The 18,589-nt window shown below is 46.8% G+C and overlaps 1 protein-coding gene across 2 annotated transcripts in view; it reads right to left on the bottom strand.

Annotated features, from left to right (window-relative positions):
* Positions 1-18,589, bottom strand: part of PTPRG (protein tyrosine phosphatase receptor type G) — a 765,140-nt gene that overhangs the window by 79,133 nt on the left and 667,418 nt on the right. For both annotated transcript variants that reach the window (XM_064367285.1, XM_064367284.1), the window contains exons 12-13: positions 16,852-17,629; positions 405-537 (exon numbers count right to left, since the gene is read on the bottom strand). In XM_064367285.1, the coding sequence (XP_064223355.1) occupies positions 405-537; positions 16,852-17,629 (911 nt within the window). The remainder of the gene's footprint in view (positions 1-404; positions 538-16,851; positions 17,630-18,589) is intronic.

The following is an 18,589-nucleotide window of genomic DNA, read 5'->3' as shown; positions in this document are numbered from 1 at the left end:
ATTATGTGGCTACGACAAAGTAAAGCATCATTTCAGAAAAACTGCAAATGCTACGACTTATTAACTCATTTTCCTGGTTCTGAAATTAACATTCAAAATGGTCATGGGATTTGGATTTAGCAAGTAGCAGAGCTGGGATCTGAACTTGGATCTCCCTGATTCTCAAACAGAAGCCTCTTTGGTACTAAATCCCAGAAGCCTACCATAAGTGCCTTGATCTCAAAAGTGGCTCTGGCCCTGCCATCGTCTAACAGAGATACGAGGGTCTCCCAGGTGGCAAGACAAGAAACACTCAAGCTGTCTCACCTTCCTGAATGCAGAGGCCATGGGATTCCCCACCCACGAGCGAAACCCTGGCCAGCATCTGGCCCCCATATCTACTCTGTAGGTGCTGCCTGGCTTACCTCCAGTAAACGAGCACAGCAATGAGAAGGATGAGGCACACGAAGGTCAAGGCTGATACCACAATCAGAGGGATGATCCACTCCATCCTCCCTGGAGCAGGGCGGCTTATCATTCCAGAGGTGTTTTTTTCCGCTGCCAAGAGAAATCATCCCAGTTAGAGGACAGAAGTTAGTGAAGGTGCGAGCCAGAATATGATGCAGAGTTCTGTTCCAGTTTTGTGTGGTTTCTGGAGAACTGGGGCACTTGCCCTGGGCTGCCCCATAACAGGAGGGGCAATCTGCAGTCCTTACCGTTTCCTGCCCTGACCCAACAGACACACAGGGCCTCTTCTGCGGACTGCATTCTGTAATTGGCAGCGATATGGATTTAAAGATAAGAGTTTGAGGTGTTTTTAAAGACAGCCGTACAGAAGACACAGACATTCCTGCCTTAACTCCAAGAACATGACTGACCCAGAAGGGCCTTTGAATGCGCGGAGGACATGTGCTCAAGTCTCTGAAAGAAACAAGGATGGGATGGCTGTCCAAGAGCCTCTCAGGTTCTCTAGTGCAAGGGCAGGAAGGCTAGCATGGTGGATTTCACTAGGATAACTAGGAGAACTGGCTGTGACTACCACGGCCATCTGTTCTTTGCTGCTCAGCATCCGTTACCCCTTCCTGTAGTAACAACTACATCCCAATTCTGCTTTGGGAAACCACCTTTCCCTAACAGATACAGTCATGGTGGGGCTTCCTGCTGTGGCCAGTGAAGTAGCACTGACGCCAGGAAAATGGCGTCTCGCCCTGGAATCTCAACCACGGACTCAGCAACAGCGTATCCCAGCAGGAGCACCTGGGTGCTTCTGTCTGCGGGCTCCCACCACACAGATCCCCAGAGACCCTGTTTTTCCTAAAATCTGCTTCTCCAGTTTTTTCTTTGATCCTATCACCTACCCCAGAGCCTTCCAAAAGCTCCTATCTTCTTTCCTAAAGACAGGAAGCCATACCTCACCCTCTTCCCAGAGCACATATGTAACTAGCAGCCACAATCTAGAGGTCAGCAGGGAAAGCTTGCCAAATAGTTCAGGATTTTCTCTGGTCAGCCAATACCTGTTAACAAGGCAGCTCCTTCCTCCACCTCTCCAGGCCCCGAATATCTTCAGAAGTCCCCAAGAGCCTCAGCAGAAGATCCTATCTTCCCTTCCACTGTAGGAAGATGCCTGGAACGTGCCAGGTGGCCCAAATGAAGCTCGCGTGGGGTGCTGGGGCTGGGAAGAGCACAGGTGCACAGAGGCAGGCAGCGAAAAAGCAAAGTTTGTCTGCGACCACAGGGAGAAGCCCCTTGAAAAATCGAACACTGGCTGCAGGCTGACTCGAGCCCAGCAAGGATTCCTCCTGCACTGCAAAAATGAGGCCAGTGTTCACCCAGCCCTGAGCGTCCCTCTGCAGGATGGACTAAATGCGGAGCTAATCAGGCTGAGTTTCCAGGTGAGAGAAGGTAGGCTGAGTAGGGAAGAAAGAATTGGCTGTGGGAGCAGATTTTTAAAGAGGCAAGACTCTCGAATTGGGAAGAAGTGTGTTATGATGCGTTTCAGTGAATTTCCTCTAATGCATTTTATGTTGATCACTTCCTTTATTTCAGGCACAGGCTTGTGTCGCAGGTGGGACCTGATGTATCCCCTGATCACAGGTAAGAAGCCAGAGTCAAGTAGGTGAAGCACATTCTGATTAAAAACTACCATCAGGCAGGGCGTGGTGGCTCATGCTTGTAATCCCAGCACTTCGGGAGGTAGAGGAGGGTGGATCACGAGGTCAGGAGTTCAAGACCAGCCTGGCCAAGATGGTGAAACCCTGTCTCTACTAAAAATACAAAAAAATTAGCCAGGTGTGGTGGTGGGCGCCTGTAATCCCAGCTACTTGGGAGGCTGAGGCGGAGACGTGCTTAAACCTGAAAGGCAGAGGTTGCAGAGAGCCGAGATTGCACCACTGCACTCCAGCCTAGGTGACAGAACAGGGCTCTGTCTCAAAAAAGAAAAAAAAACCACCAAAGAGCACTTTGCTGTTTACACAGTGCCTTCCTAGCTATGCCAGGCCATTTTCTTAACCTCCTGCTCCATTTTTTTATTAGGACAGATTCTTACCAAGCCCCCACTGTGCACAGGCCTGGTACAAGAGGATGGGGACACAGCAGTACATCAGACAGGAGCACTGCTGTGCCATGGAGAGGAGTTTTTTAAAGGAGGCGAGGTGGGCGCATGAACAAGTAACTAGAATACAATGAATGTGGCACCAGGGGAAGCACAGGGGGCCATCGGGGAATAGCTCTCCAAGCCCAGGTCTCCATGAGCTCCCCAATGAAGGCAAGTGTTGAAGGATGAAGGGGAGTTAGCCAGGCGGACACTGGGAGAAGAAGGGTGTTTGGGTCGGAGACCATCAAATCAGTGGGAGTACAAGAATGAGAGGGAGGAGAACTAAGATGGAGAATTGGAAGGCAAATGCTGCCAGGGCCTTGTAGGCTGAAATAAGGATACGGATTTTAGTTCTAAGGGCAGAAGAAACTACTGCAGGGTTTTAAGCCAAAGCAGACATGGATCAGACATGCCTTCTCTCCATCAACATAATGCTTTTGTTGCAAAGTTCTGGTGGCTGGCCAGAGGAACCAGAGTTGCAAATAAGAATAATTTCGTGGGGCCCCAGAAGGGGGCAGCCCAGCCAGGGGTGGAGGTGGGGATCTTAAAGACCTGGAAGTCCTGTTAATGGAAAAAATATTTGGAGGGTTGACGCTATAGGCCACATGTTCAATTAAAATCAATATCCACTCTGGGAAGCCCTTGGGTACAGGAGGGACTCTCAGTGTCTTATTTCTCTCCTCGCTCCTTACACATTACATAGAATGCAAACTCCATGTCCTATTCATCCCAAACCACAGAAAACTCTTGGTCAACACAGTCCCTCACACTTACTCCTAAACAATCACCAGCAATACCACCTCTGTGTAATTTCTATCATTCTTTTCTTCTTTTTTGAAACAGAGTCTCACCCTGCCACTGAGGCTGGAGTGCGTGATCTCAGCTCCGCCTTCCAGGCTCAAGCAATCCTCCTACCTTAGCCCTCCAAGTACCTGGGATTACAGGCATGTGCAACCATGCCAGGCTAATTTTCCTATTTTTAGTAGACATGGGATTTTACCATGTTGCCCAGGCTGGTCTCGAACTCCTGACCTCAAGTGATCCTCCTGCCTCGGCCTCCCAAAGTGCTGGGATTACAGGCATAAGCCACCATGCCCAGCATATTTCAGCCATTCTAAAACCAGTAAAAAGTGATCACTCCTGAATTTCTAGGCCTTGGGAAGGGGTTAGGAGTGACCATCTGGTTGTGTGGATCAGTGGCACATTATATCGTCCCTGATGCTACATGGGGCATCTCTGTGTTGATGACAATGTCTGTCCACCTCTCTTCCTCCACGGGGTGAGTGTTCAGTTTTCATCAGATTCTCAGAGAAGTCCAGGCCCCAGAAAAAGTATGAACCACCAGCATGGAGAGAGAATGAAGGTCCAGAGGACAAGGCTCTTGAGGTCACAGCCGACCAAGGTCAGAGCTGCGCTCAAACTTGATTTCCACGATGGAGTGAGTAATCTCTCCCTCTAACATTTCCTGAAAGTGTGTGATTATTGGCGCACGGTGTGGCGGAGGGGTTCCCGTATGGGGCTGGAGGGGTTCCCATATGGGGCTGGAGCCTATCTGAAATCCCACTGTGGATGGTCCCCAAATGGCAGTTTCTGTGGAGTAGCTCTGAGGTTGGCAATAACTTGTAGTGTGACTGAGAGACCTACAGAAGTTTTTCTGGTAAGTTTCACTTTGACCTTGACTAATGGCAGGCACTTTCACTGGCTTCTGTCTTTTACATAAAAGCCAAGCAAAAGTAAGAGTGTGACTGAATTTCCATGTGGGGCGTGATAATGTTGATTTCATTTTCAAATTCACAGAACTGCTTCGTCTTCCTGGTGCCAGGAGCCTGGAACTGGATTCCATCTCCAGGTGACCAAGTGAAATCTGCTCCTGTCACCTTCCTAAGCAGCCCCTCATGATACCCCTGAGTGGGGAAAGCAGGGCCCTTCAGGAGCAGGGCCTTCCACCACCCCCGCCCCAGCATCATCTCCTGCTGTTCCCCTTCACTGTTCCAGCCACACTCACCCAATCAGTGACCATGCTGGGCCACAGTCCCGCCTCTCTGTCTTTGCCCCTCCCATTCCTACTGCAGGGAGTGCCTTTCCTTTCCTGATGCCAGAATTGATTTTACTGATCTTTCAATCCTGGTTCAAATGCTGCCTTCTCTGTGAGGCTTCCCGAAGCCCCCAATTTGTACTATCTCTTAAGGGCAGAGTAAAGATTATAGGTTCAAATCCTGGCTCTGCCATTTTCTGTGTGACCTTTAATCCAGTTTGGGCTTGGAGTTCATCTATAAAATGGGATAAAAAGAGCCTGCTTCATTGAACTGTGGGGGAATTCAATGTAAGAAGGCCTAGAAGGGTGCCTCGTATCAAGCAAATGCGAAGTACCACCACCACCACCATCATCAGCTTGTGTTATCTTATTGCATACATCACACTCAATTATAATTACTCTTTTGTTACTCCAGTCCCCAAAGGCAGGGCTGATTTCTATCTCTCTATGAAAGAACAGTAACAAAGCTCTACCTCCTACTAGCTATGCAACTCTGGGCTACTGACCCTAACCTCTCTGTGCCTCAATCTCCTCCTCTGTAAATGGAAATTATATTGCATACAGCATTGTGGTGGTATGAAGATTAAATGAGCTAATGCAGACAAAACTCTTAGAATGTTGCCTGGCACCTGGTTAATGTTAACTATTGTGATTATTGTCATCATTATACACCCCAACTTCGGCAACACCATTATCCGCCACCATCCTAGCAGGGGCATCATTACTTCTCATTAGCACCACTCTCTTCCTCATCAGCACCCTCACACAGCAGCAGGAGAAGGTGAGTGCTCATTGAGTGTTTGCTGAATCTGACTTCTCTCTGTAACATCTGCGTGTGTAAGTGGCAGTCATACAGAACTTTAGATGCGATGGGCATTAGCACAAGGGGCTGCCTGTGATGTGATTATGGTAAAGAGCTATGTAGGGCTGTTGGGCCCCACAGGGTCGTGGGGGAGTCCCTTATACCGTGCTGAGGTGCAGGATCCGAGAAGTAAAGAGACAGGATGCTGAAGAACTGGTGAAGAGCATGTGGACTCGGGGGGCCACGCCACCTGTGAGTGGAGATCAGTGAGCGCCCCAAATGCCCACAAACATCTGTATTTATTAGGTACGAGCAGGGGACAGGGTCATGAGTGAGGTCATCATCTATAGGCTTAGTAATAGGGCATACATGATCACGTGAGTCACAAGTGAGGGGGCTATCCCATTATGTCACCTGGGCAGAGAGGTGGGCCATGTGCAGTAGGAGGCCGTGACATGCACAGTAGTACAGGGTCACGTACAGAAAAGGGGTCCACCCCCATTAGGTCACCGAGGCAAGGAGGTGGGCTGCGTGCAACAGTTATTGTGCACAACACTTCTTATCTGGGGGCTGAAGACTTCAAAGGATTTCTAATAGAAGGATACTGTAAGCCAATGCAGTGGGAGCTGACAGACTTGTGCTCTTCTATTAAGATATTTATGGGAGGATGATTTGAACTATCACAGAAGCCAGAAAAGACTGACGGGGTGTACAGCCGCTGTGACTGGTCACACCAGAGGGGTTCTTCTCCCTCGGTTATTTCCAGGATCTCAGGCCCGAGGCCTACTTTCCACAGGAACTGGATGCAAGGTACTACAACTGCTTTATCAGGAGGAGATAAAAAGCCTGCCATACAGCGTATGCCCTTTCAGGCAGTGATGCCACCACCTGGGTCTTTGGTTCTTGTCCTGGTCTGGCTGTTTTCTCATGTACTGCTTCTGTTCTGCGACTGCTCTAGGCATTCCTCCTATTACAAACTACTATATGGTTATATAGAAGGATTCTACAAATCAGCACTAAATGTGTCAGTACAGCTCCAACTATAATACTTATATGATTATACAGAAAGATTATATAGAACTAAGTATGCTAGATATAAGTATTAAGTATGATTACATAAGCTGGATATATGTAAGCTGTAAGTTATATTTCAGGTACTAATTCTATAAGCTAATATATGATTATATATAAAGGATTATATAAAGGAAATAGCTGAGTAATTACACTATGAACTAAGATATTCTTCAGGCACTAATTGTGCCTGGGATCTGGACAGTTCTCTTTCCTTGGTGCCCATGGAGGGTGTTACCCACAAGCTAGAATCTCAAAGTTGGCCCTGAGACTAGGCTGTACCATACTTCTTTTTTCCCCATTTTTTTGGTAGAGACACTTTCCTGGTATGTTGCCCAGGCTGGTCTCGAACTTCTGGGCTCAAGGGATCCTCCTGCCTCTGCCTCCGCTCAAAGTGCTGGGATTATAGATGTGAGCCACTGTTTCTGGCCCCCATACTTCTTGCTGTGTCCTGCAGAAGAAATACCCGTCCTGCTGCCTGACTCAATTTGTGGCCCTAATAAAACAGAAAACTGCTAGGACTACTAAGAACACACAAAATGCGACACTGAGTATACACCCATCTCATTATATGCCCTCAGACAGCGGCAATCCACGAGGCCAACCTTCCCCACGCCTAGGCCTCCAGAGACCAGAACATGATGGAGGCAGTTCTACACTCCAGACTAAGGCAGACCTGAGTACAAATTCTGACTTAGTTCCTTCCAGCTGTGTGGCTTTGGGTAAATGACTGCCCATCTCTGAGTGTCTGTTCACTCCTGTATCAAAGGGAGAAAAATGATGATACTCACCTCTCAGGGGAGTGCTGAGGATGAAAGAAGATGGTCTATGTAAAGACAGACTGTGTAAGTTATGGCTACATAACTTAGAGGACCAGATGCAAAATGAAATCCTGGGGCCCATTCAAAAGTTATTCAACAGTTTCAAGAAGGTGACAGTAGCGTATGAGAGAGTATGAAGGCAAGCATAGGCCCTTCCGAGCAGAGGGTCTATGTGAGTGCACAGGCCGCCTGCTCATGAAGCCGCTCCAGATCAGTAAGGCACCAAGCACAGTGCCTGACACAGAGGAGGTGCCCGAGAAATGTTCATTCTTTTCTTTCCTTCAATGGAGCCAAGCAACAATGCTGACAGTGTAATAACACTGACACTCATCTGCCAGGAGCAACACACTGTTACTCAGCGCTTTGCTGGTAACTAGCTGCCCCCTAAAGGGTCCAGTGGAACGGAGCTGCCCAGTGACTAGGGGTTGCTTCCCTTCATGATGCCCAAAGTGTGATACCAAGTTAAGTACAGGACCTCTGGGCTCACAGAACGCCTCCTCACCTCCATCTCGGTTGCATCCACGTGATGGTTTTCCCAGCAGCACTAGTCCTTCGATTCCTGCCTGACGTGGGTTATGAACTGGCAACCCTGGTTTGACACCCCTTCCCAGTAATTATTTTTTAATTGTGAAATAGCTGCCAACATTTAAAAAGCAAAAGAGTTCAGATAAAAATCGGCAATGGAAGCTTCCAGTGGAAAACGTTCAAAGTTGGGAACAAAAGCCTGAATTCCCACATGGCAAACGTCATTTGGAACCAAGAGGCACATTCCCTTCAGACAGGGTGTGTCTCACTGGTTTGCCACAGTCATCACTACTCCCTAATATCACGCACCAGACCAGCTTTCCTCACCCCTCAACTCCCATTGCCAGCTCACTCTGGCCAGCCTAGTTTCAGTCTGCAAGATGGCACTCTGACCCAATGAGTCTGCAGAACAATATTAACTCAGGTCTTTTAAAAAGGCCTCAAGATCAGAAGTAAAAATCATGGTTTAATAAACTCACCACCATCCTGATACCACTAACCTGGCTCAAGAGAAGAGGCTCTTTCTGTACAAAGCAGCTTTCTCCAGTTGCATTTATTTTTGAAGAGATTTTATTTTTAGGCCAATTAGAAACTAACCATGCTGTTGCTCTGCCCATATAACATGGTCCGTTCTCCTCAGTGTATTTGGATCTGTGTGCAGAAGATGACAATGAGGAGAGGAGTATCAACTGATACCCAGTACTTCCCCAGCGGATGTGATGTGCAGGTGAACAGCTCCTCAGAGGGTGATGTGAGGCCAGCTAGTGTCCAGACTCAAAGAATGAGCCTGCTCCCGAAAGGTCTTCCCCATGAAACTTGGAGCAAAATGCTAATAAACCCTCTCTGAGCATATGCAGGAGGAAGGTAAGGTTAACAACCTCCCCACAGCCTTTCTTTCTCTCCGTCTTTATTTCAGCACCCAGCAGAATCTGAGTAAAGTGCCTCCATTCTGCTTTTTAAAAAAATTTAAAAAAAAAGAAAAGAAAAACAGTTTTCAGTGGCATATGTCATCACTGAATTAATGCTGTTTGCCTTTTACTGGCTTGGCTCTCATCCCAGTAGAAGCAAATAAAAACGGAGTACAATGTACTATAAATGCTACCGGCAGCAATACATCAGATGGACCCATCTGAAATGCCTCCTACCCTCCAGTAAGGGCTCAACTTCTGCTACAGGACAAGAACCCCTCTGGTGTCAAGAACAAAACTAGCTTGGATCCAAGAGACCTCTATCAGGAGTAGGGAAGAGCAAGATTCTTTAATTTGCAAGAAAGATAAAGAGAAGGACGATCTGCACACTCATAAATTTAAAGCCTGTTTCCATCGTGGGGAATTTCACCATATTTGTTCTGAGCCATACCACTCATTAAAAACCTCCCACATCTGTGAATTAAGGTGGCTGCTTAAAAAAAAAATGGTGGTAAAAAACACATAACACAAAATTTACCATCTTAACCATTTCTAAGTGTCCCATTCAGTGAGGTTTAGTATATTCACACTGTTGTGCACCTGATGTGCAACTGATCTCCAGAACTTTTTCATCTTGCAAACCAGGAACTCTATATCCATTAAACAACCCCCCACTTCCCCTTTGATCAGCCTCTGGCAACCACTATTCTACTTTGTTTCTTTGAGTTTCATAATACTAGGTATCTTATATAGGTGGAATCATGTATTATTTGTCTTTTTGGGACTGGATCATTGCACTTACCATAATGTCCTCAGGGTTCATCCACGTTGTAGCATGTGACAGGATTTCATTCCTTTTAAAGGCTGAACAGTTATTTCATTGTGTGTACTCTGTGCCACATTTTGTTTAGCCATTCACCCACTGACGAACGCTTGGTTGCTTCCAGCTCGTGGCTACTGTCAATGATGCTGCCATGAACATGGGTCTACAAATATCTCTGAGATCTTGCTTTCAATCCTTTGGCTATACAGTTAACCCATGAACGACACAGGCGTTAGGGGTGCTGATCCCTGAATAATCACAAGTTCATGTATAACTTCTGAGTCTCCAAAAACTTTCCTACTAATAGCCTACTGTTGACCAGAAGCCTCACCAATAACACAGTCAATTAACACATATTTGTATATTATTTGTATTATATGCTGTATTCTTACAATAAAGTAAGCTAGAAAAAAGAAAATGTTATAAAGAAAATCGTAAGGAAGAGAAAAGATTTCTATTTACTATTCATTAAGCAGAAGTAGGTCATCATAAAGGTCTTCATTCTCATCATCTTCCCTTTGAGAAGGCTGATGAGGGGACAATGAGGAGGGGTTGGTCTTTCTCTCTCAGGGGTGGCAGAGATGGAAGAAAACTCACGTATAAGTGGATACACGCAGCTCAAGAGTGTTGTTCAAGGGTCAACTGTATACCCAGAAATAGAACTAAATCATATAATTTTTAATTTTTTGAGAAATTGCCATACTATTTTCCACAGTGGCTGTACCATTTTACGTTTCCACTAGCAGTGCACAACGGGTTCCCATCTTTCCATGTTTCTGCCAACACTTATTTTCTATATTTTTGATAGAAGCCATTCTAAAGGGTGTGAAATGATAAGGTGGCTGCTGTTTTCACAGGGCCACAAAATTGGCCTTTTATTTTTTCTGGAGCTTTGACGTTACCTAAACCACTGCTGCAGAGAAATGATCGTTCATCAGTTACAAATATATATGTTCTCCTGCAACAGGACACTGGCTCTGTGTTAACACGTGTGGGCAGGATTAGAGCATCATTCATTTCCATTTATATCACTGCCAAGAGTTCCTGTGAATAAGTGCTCTCTTATCATTTTGTGCAGAACTTAATTCACCAGACTCAAACAATCAAAATGATGGTCTGTCATCTCTATTTCAATTAGGTGGTGGGAAAGTAGGGGACATTTGATAAATCTTAATTGAATTCCAAGCCCCCAAAAGATGGCAAGGCCTAACCTACCAGACTGCCACCACTGACAGTTGGTTGCAACATTATATGGTTCTGAAATCAGTCAGGGACAGAAGCTGTATACCAATCCCACACCAAATATGCCACCTGCTGCAACCTGAATTCTTGACTCCAGCCTTTCTGGAAGAAAACTAATTGTTCTTGGTGGGGTCTAGTCTTCCATACCATGAGATTTACCATGTGTCTTAATTCAAAGATCATTCACTGGGCAATAGAAATTCCAAGGAGCCACATAGTTTCTGAAAAGAAACTAAACCGGTACTGGCAGCTGAATAACCCCTTTGGCCTACCCTGAGCTTGTTCCCCATGGACAGGCCGAGAAGATGACAGCCCAGGGCAGGGGTGGGCAGAATTATAAAGAAAATATTTCTCTAGAAGGAAACCGGACCAGCAAAACTAGCCCTGGCTGAAAACTACGTCTGATAGTCTGTGCACGTGCCCGATGTAACTAATTTTAAATAAAGCATGCTGCAGTGCTCCCAATCCCTAGACAGCTGGGTATTCATGATTTCTGCCCCATCTGCATGAACCTGCACTGTTACTTATTTTTGTCTTTAAATTACTTACTACTCTATTTGTCCTCAAGTAAACTTCTTCGAAAAGGAAACTTTACATGAATGCTGTAAATCAGGGGTTCTCAGCCTTGGCATTAATGACAATTTTCACCCGATGGTTCCTTGCTGTGGAGCTGTCCTGTGCCCCGTATGACGTTTAGCAACAGCCCTCTACCCATGAGACACCAGTAGCACCCCAGTGCCAGTTATGACAACTAAAAATGTCTCCAGATGCTCCCAAACATTCCTAGGGAGAAGGACAGAATTGCCTCTGGTTGAGAACCGCTGTCACAAATGGAAAGTTGGTCTCTTTTTAAAAGCACACATTAAAATACTCACTTAATCATTAATACTTTATCGGAAATCATCTGGTATTGCGTGTTCTGGGAACCAGCACCAAAGCCAGCACCACGTGGGGAGGATCCCCCTGGACTATAGACTCAGAGCTCACGTTTGGGCTTTGTCTTGCCACGTGCTGTGTGGCTGTGGGCACGTTCCTTCCTCTGAGCCTTGCTTTCCTCACCCGCATGACGGCAACAATGGCAGCATGACATTCACGGGAGTACCACAGGATCAGTGACATACACAGCTGGCCTTCTGCACAGGCAGAGCTAGCACAGAGCACATGTTCGCTGATGATGTTGGTATTATTTCTGTAATTAAAGGTTTTCAAGTTGGGTTTCTTGGTGCTTGAGAGTTCCAAAGAGGCACCCCAGGGGTTGCCCAAAGGAGCAGAGGGGCTGGGGCTTTGTACCCTCCACTTTGGCTCAAAGCGGAACAGCAGCCCAGAGCCTCTATCCAACTCTGTCCATTCTCAGCTCATGGGCCATGCAAATGCAGGCCAGGGGATGGATGTGGCCTGCTGGCTGTGGTATGCTGACCCCTGAAGTGGACTGTCCCCGTAGCACGTGACTCAGGGCTGAACCAGAAGAGGCAGTTAGTAAACCTTCAGCAATGAGTGTTCACGTACTGGAGTTCTGAGCAAGATTCAATCTGAAAAAAAAGAGTCCCTAGTTTAAGGAAACAAAAGTGGAAAATCCCAGCACCAAATGATGGGTTTGTAGATCATGCCCACTCTGAAATGTCTTCCTAGGGTCTGCTGTACTGCACGCTGCCCCAAGAACATTTCCTTGCATCAACTGGCTTCTGGGTTCAGGCCACGGCTCCTGAGGGTGAGACCATATGCTGGATTTCCATGTAGCAGACACCCAGATGAGGGCTTTGCACTAAAGAAACGCTAGAAAAAGCCTGGTGAGCGGAAGTGAGTGCACGTTGGCCTTCAAGCCTCCTGAAAGGCTTCTAGGGCAGTTGCCACTCTAGCAATCAACACTACAGCAGAGGCTGAGCCCCAGCACTTCCTACCTGGCCCAACCATGGGTTTAGTTTGGCATACATTTTTAAAAAGGAAAAATTGTGTTAAAAATTTGAGCTCACTTAAAAGTTGGGGGGGTCCTGCACAAAAACTTGCATTTCTGGCTCACTACGCATTCTCACTGGCAGTAATGTGCTGGAGCTGAGATGGCTCTCTGTAGAAAGGACATGTGCTCTTTCATTTGCTGCAGTCCTTACCACTCCCTAATGTCTAACGCCTGGTCCTTTTGTTTTTTCTCATTAGTGTTAACTGGTTTCTGTAGGTGTCTTAAGTTTGCCACTTCTACAGGAGGATTCCCTTCTCCTTCCCTGGGAGATAATATATTAAAGCCACTACTCACAGTACTTAAAAAGATGTTATGAAACACCAAAGGAATTTCGACAAGCCTTTTGGAGATACTCATAAAAATATAACAGTGTGTAACTTTACACATTATCACTCTTCTCAGAGATCAGATATTGATTAAAGTAATTTTTTGTACTTAATAGGAAGAAAAAATAAATGTGGAACATATTTAAAGCAAAGGTACACACAAAGTCCTTAAAATACATCACCACAAACATTAAAATGATGGTGATTTCATTAAAAAATAAATGCCACCCTGGAGAAGGCAGACAGGGCAAAGGATGGAGTGAATGGAAGTGAAGCAAGACCTTCAGGATCACTCACTGATGCGGGGTTTGCTCGCTTTACCTTCAGGCCGCTCATCCTTTGCTAATCAACAGGCACAGGCATCTTTCTGCGTAAACCGGGGGTTGGCAAATGACAAGACTGTGGACCATATCAGGCCCACTGCCTGTTTCTGCAAACAAAGTTTTAATTGAAATCCTATCACATCCACGCAACTGTGTATTGTCCATGGCGGCTTTTCTGCTACAAGGCAGAACTGAGTAGCTGCAACAGAGAGACCTGTGGCCTGCAGAACTGAAAAATATGTACTATCTGGCCCTTTGCTGAAAAACTTTGCTTATCTCTGGCTTAAACAATCATAACCACCGTTTTTGAATTTGAATTGCCTGAAATTCTGAAGAAAGTGTCTTTTTAGCTTTCAGAAGAAGTGGACCTTCCCACTGAGCTGAAGGTGATAAGGGAAAAGCTAGGATTTACCAGTTGAGTTTCAGGAGGAAGTCTTTTTTTTTTTTTTTTTTTAAATGGAGACAGAGGCTTGTTCCATCATCCAGGCTGGAGTGCAGTGGCATGACCTTGGCTCACTGCAGCCTCTGCCTTCCAGGCTCAAGTGATCCCCACCTCAGCCTCCTGAATGGCTGGGACTACAGGCATGAGCCATTATGCCATGCTAATCGTTACGTTTTTTCTAGAGATGGGGTTTCGCCATGTTGCCCAGGCTGGTCTTGAACTTTTGGATTTCAGTGAGCCACTCTCCTTGGCCTCCCAAAGTGCTGGGATTACAGGAGTGAGCCACTGCACCCGGCCATCTGGAAGGTCATTTTTAATGGCAGCTACTTGGGGACCAGTAGCTTTAATGTCCACAGACAATAGCAAAGGAAAGGGCTGTGAGGGGCCTTCTCACAGTCGCCATCATTGTGTGGCATCTGGGAAGCTGACAGCTCCTATCTGTCAATGACAGTAAGGGGTCTCCACAGCCACGCCACCTTCGGCATTAAGGATGATCATTAGTTCCACTTTACAAATGAGTACTTGGGGCCAAGACTTACCCGAGGACCCCGAGTGAGTAAGGGACAGAGACGACTGGGTTGATGTGACTCCCAAAGCCACTCTGCCAAGATTGTAGATGCTCTCAGATTTCTGTAGGGTGGAAGCTGAAGACCCACACACCTCATACCTGGAGTGGGGAGCCCCCAAGTTTACCATCCATTTCTTATCCCCATTCTCTGGAATCTGGAACCTGATTCCAATGGCAATAACTCATTTCCACTTCCCCAGGGAGTTCCAGTCCCTACCTCTCTCCTATCTCTCAACCTGTGAATACTCCCAGCCTAAGCTCTCTGCAGCCATATTTTTTCAGGAATGTGGTCAAACAAATGTTTAAGAGGAGCAGACTTAGAACGCTACTCTGCCAGAGCCCGCAGTCCAGAGGCTGAACACTCAAGCTTGAAAACCAATTCCAAGTCCACCTCCTGTCTTTGGAGAAAGCACACTGACCCACATCACCAGGACCACTGCCTCCTAACTGGGCTTCTTTCATCCATTCTTGCCTTCCCTATATAATGTCCACGCAGAGGCCTGAGTGCTTTTTCAAAAAATTAATCAAGTAACTCTCCAGCCGAAATCTACCACTGGTTTCTCATTTCTAGTAGAACGAAATCTTCAGTGTGGCCAACCAGCACCTTTCCAGAGCACCTCCATCCATCTCTAAATCCATTCGCTCCTCTGCCCCTCACTCTCTCTGGTTTACCACATTGGCCTTCTGATAGCTCCTCAACTGATTGAAATTAATCCCCACTGTAGGATCTCCGGACCTGCTGTTCCTGCAGCCCAGAATGCCCTTCCCTGGATCTTTCCATGGCTACTTCCTTCTCACCACTTGGATCTCTGCTCAGAGGTCATCCTTGACCACTCAGGGCTATGCTGTCCTTCTGCTCCTCGACTCTAGCAATGAAGGCTACTTAAAGGTTATGTATTTGTTTACTGGCATAGTCTCAAGCTCTCCTTCTAGAACGCAAACCCAAAAGAAGAGAAGTCTGTCTTGACCTATGTTCTACTCCCAAAGCCTAGTCTGGTGCCTCTTCTAGAGTCGGCATTCCATACATGTTTCTTCAGTATCTTCAAATGCAAGAAATTCAACTTTTTCAAAGTAATTCCTAGAGGGAACATCACTGTTCATAAAGAAATAGCTTCCCAAATGGCCCCATATTTCCTTCACTCAATTCCACCAAAGGCTACTCTGCACCTTTCCCCCAAAGCAAAGCAGAACTGAGCAATACCCACAGGAGACCCCCACTTCAAAAAATTAGTTCATACCAGCTTTAAGAGGAAAGTAATTCAAAACATGAAAATTTATTCTAAGTTGTATCTTAACATACGAGATCTCAGCTTTAGATGAATTTTAATGTTTACAAGTGCAAAAGCAAATAAATATTTACCAGTTGCTTTTTTTTTTTGCACTTTTATAACTCCACAACAGCTTAGACGCAAAAAAAATTGTTGCTAAACATCTTGTAGTCTGGCAAAATGAAGACTTTCTTATTAAGAAAAGCCCTCACAACAATAACAACTCTTCATGCTTATGGCTCCCTTGCAGAAACTATCGGGATGGTTCATTAAGATTGGAGCATGTGACAGAGCAACAAAATTGCCACCAGCAGGGGTGAGATGAGGATCTCATGCCCTGGCCTCACTGTCTATACACTGGCTCATTCCCACAGCAATGGGAGCTCTGGGAGAGAGGGCCGTATTTCTTGGGCAAGGACCATGGGCTAATACCAGCTCTCCCCAAGCTGAAGCTTTTCATTCTGCAGCTTTCCACGAACGTGTCACTTCTCCAGAGTGGCCTTTCTTAGTTGAGGTGGGTCCCTATGCTCTCCATAATTCTCTTGGACAATATCCTGTTTATTTCCTCTATTACCATTTCACAATCGGAAACTTCAGCTGGCTAGTTTTCCGGCTTGCCAGTTAACCATCTAGCTTGCTGGCTTTCTAACATTCCTGCTACCTAACTTCCGGGCATACGCTCCAGCTAGCTGCTCTGTCATCTCTCTGCCTTCCCCTTTACACTTTCTAGGCAGGGACCAGGCTCCCCTGGGACAGCACCCTGCCCAGTGCCTGGCACAGCACCCTGCCCAGTGCCTGGCACCAAACTAGCCATTTGTAGATACATGATATAATGAACATGGAATGAAATCTTAATAAATAAATTCTTAAAATCTCTAGCTTTTTAATTCATTTATATCAGTGCCTGGTTGAAGTCTTTGGAGTTATTCTGAGGCAAGAAAACAAATACCAAAGAGACTTAATCCAGCCTAAGACAGTAGGCTTTTGGAGTAAAACAAGGACACACACACACACACACATTGACACACGTGCACCTTCTCCATGATGGACACACATAAGTCTAAGAATATTAAGTACTTTCTGAAGCTTCACCTCCTACTCCCAATTTTTTGAAAAAAGGTATGACTGTTCACAGCAGCGGGTACCCTCAGAGAAGACCAGTGCCACTTACCTGGATTAACAGTGATAAATCTGCTATCTTCAGAAAATCGGTCCCCGCGGGACACAGGCTTTTTAGATGGCATCTCTGGCCTCTTGGGATCACTCCCTGCATACTGCTCCTCTGTGGCGGTGGGGGGCACTTGGGTGGAGGTGACCGCATCAGGGTCCAGGCCTGGGCCAGCATCCCTCCTTCCGCCCGTCTGGTCTGTGGAGACAGCAGTGCGGTCCTGCTCATGCCCAGGTATAGTCTGATGCCCCCGCTCGGCAGTCCTGTTAGGAGACGAGGGTGCGGGGCTGGGCTCCGTCTGGTTCCGCTCCTCGGCAGCGCGGGTCACCCCGCTCTTCTCCTTCTTTTCAGAGTCCTTCTCTCCATCCTCCTCGTGCTCCCGCTCTCCGTCCTCACTCTCGCTTTTCTCATCCTTCTCTCCTTCCTCCGTGCCCTCGCTGTCCTTGGTTGGTGACGAATCACCATCTGGCCCTGGAGAAGCCAAGGCCTCTGTGGCGGCGAGGACTGGCCTAGCTGCCTGCTTGCTGGCCGAGGCGGCTGTCGGGAGGCGCGTGGGCCACACGGTGCTGGGGAAGGAGGAGATGCCACCACCGCCGAACCCCAGGCCGGCAAGGAGTGTGCTGGTGACCACTGAGGCCACTGTGGCCTGGCTGCCACTGGAGGAGGGGCCCATCCCGGTCGCCATGGAAACAAATGAGAAGGGGATGCCAGAGGATGTCCAGGTAGAAGACCCCGAGCTGATGGGGGCCATGTCGGCTGAAGAGGCAGGAGATGCTGTGGGCTGGGAAGGGTCACCCGGCAAGGGTTGAAAAGAGGCAGAAGAAGAAAAAGCAGAGAAGCATCAGTAATTAAGGTTGGGAATGAGGCTCTGCTTGTCACCCTCTGAGGATTTCACTCCTCTAAGCTATGGAGTTTTCCAATATATGGCGTAAAGTTGACATTAGGTGGTCCACGGGTGACCAACTTTTATTTTAATGGTTTTATAATAATTGTGAACATGTTAAAAAGTATAACTAGTGAATCCAACTCAGCTTTACACCGATAATACCCAAGATGAGGCCGAGTGCCAAAAAACGTTAGTAATGTTAAGGCTGACTTAAACAACAAAGAAGTCATGAATTGGAAACATCAGATGATCATCTGTTCTTGATGTGATGAGAGGCAGAAGACCTTTGGTTTTATGTATATCACTGGTACTTGAGGAGATACTCTGCTCTGGGTTTAAAAAGATACTGGGTGATCCAGTCCAACCCCACTGTCTTCCAGTGAGGAAGTGGGTAGACCAGGAGGGAAAGCAGCCTGCCCAGGTGTGCAGTGATGGGGTCAGAGGCCATGCTCTGCACTGCATGCTCTGGGCACTGGTTTACATTTCTGCATCTCCATCACGGGCACTGCAGAGTCAGTGTACCTGTCAGTCTCTAGGTTTAGCCATGGGAAAATCTGAGCCCATACAGATGACAACAACATCAAGAATAACAAGAACCCCGATTATCAAGTGCCAGCTGTCCTAGGGCTCCCCATGCTCGAGGCAGGCATGATCATCACCCCATTTTGCAGGTGAGGAAACTGAGGCACAGAGATGTTAAAGAGCTTACACAAGGTGCATGGCCTAGAAGGGACAAATGCGGGGCTGCCTGGGTCCAAGACTCGGCTCGTTCTTACCACCATACTAAACTGGGGCTCAAATTTGGGGGTTTTACTCATATAAGGTATCTTAGGAAAACAAGAGGTACTGCTCTGA

Source organism: Aotus nancymaae, unplaced genomic scaffold, assembly GCF_030222135.1.
Source record: "Aotus nancymaae isolate 86718 unplaced genomic scaffold, 86718_ANA_hifiasm-v0.15.2.pri h1tg000067l, whole genome shotgun sequence".
In the NCBI taxonomy this organism is placed as follows: Eukaryota; Metazoa; Chordata; class Mammalia; order Primates; family Aotidae; genus Aotus; species Aotus nancymaae.
This window is presented reverse-complemented; position numbering and strand designations above follow the sequence as displayed.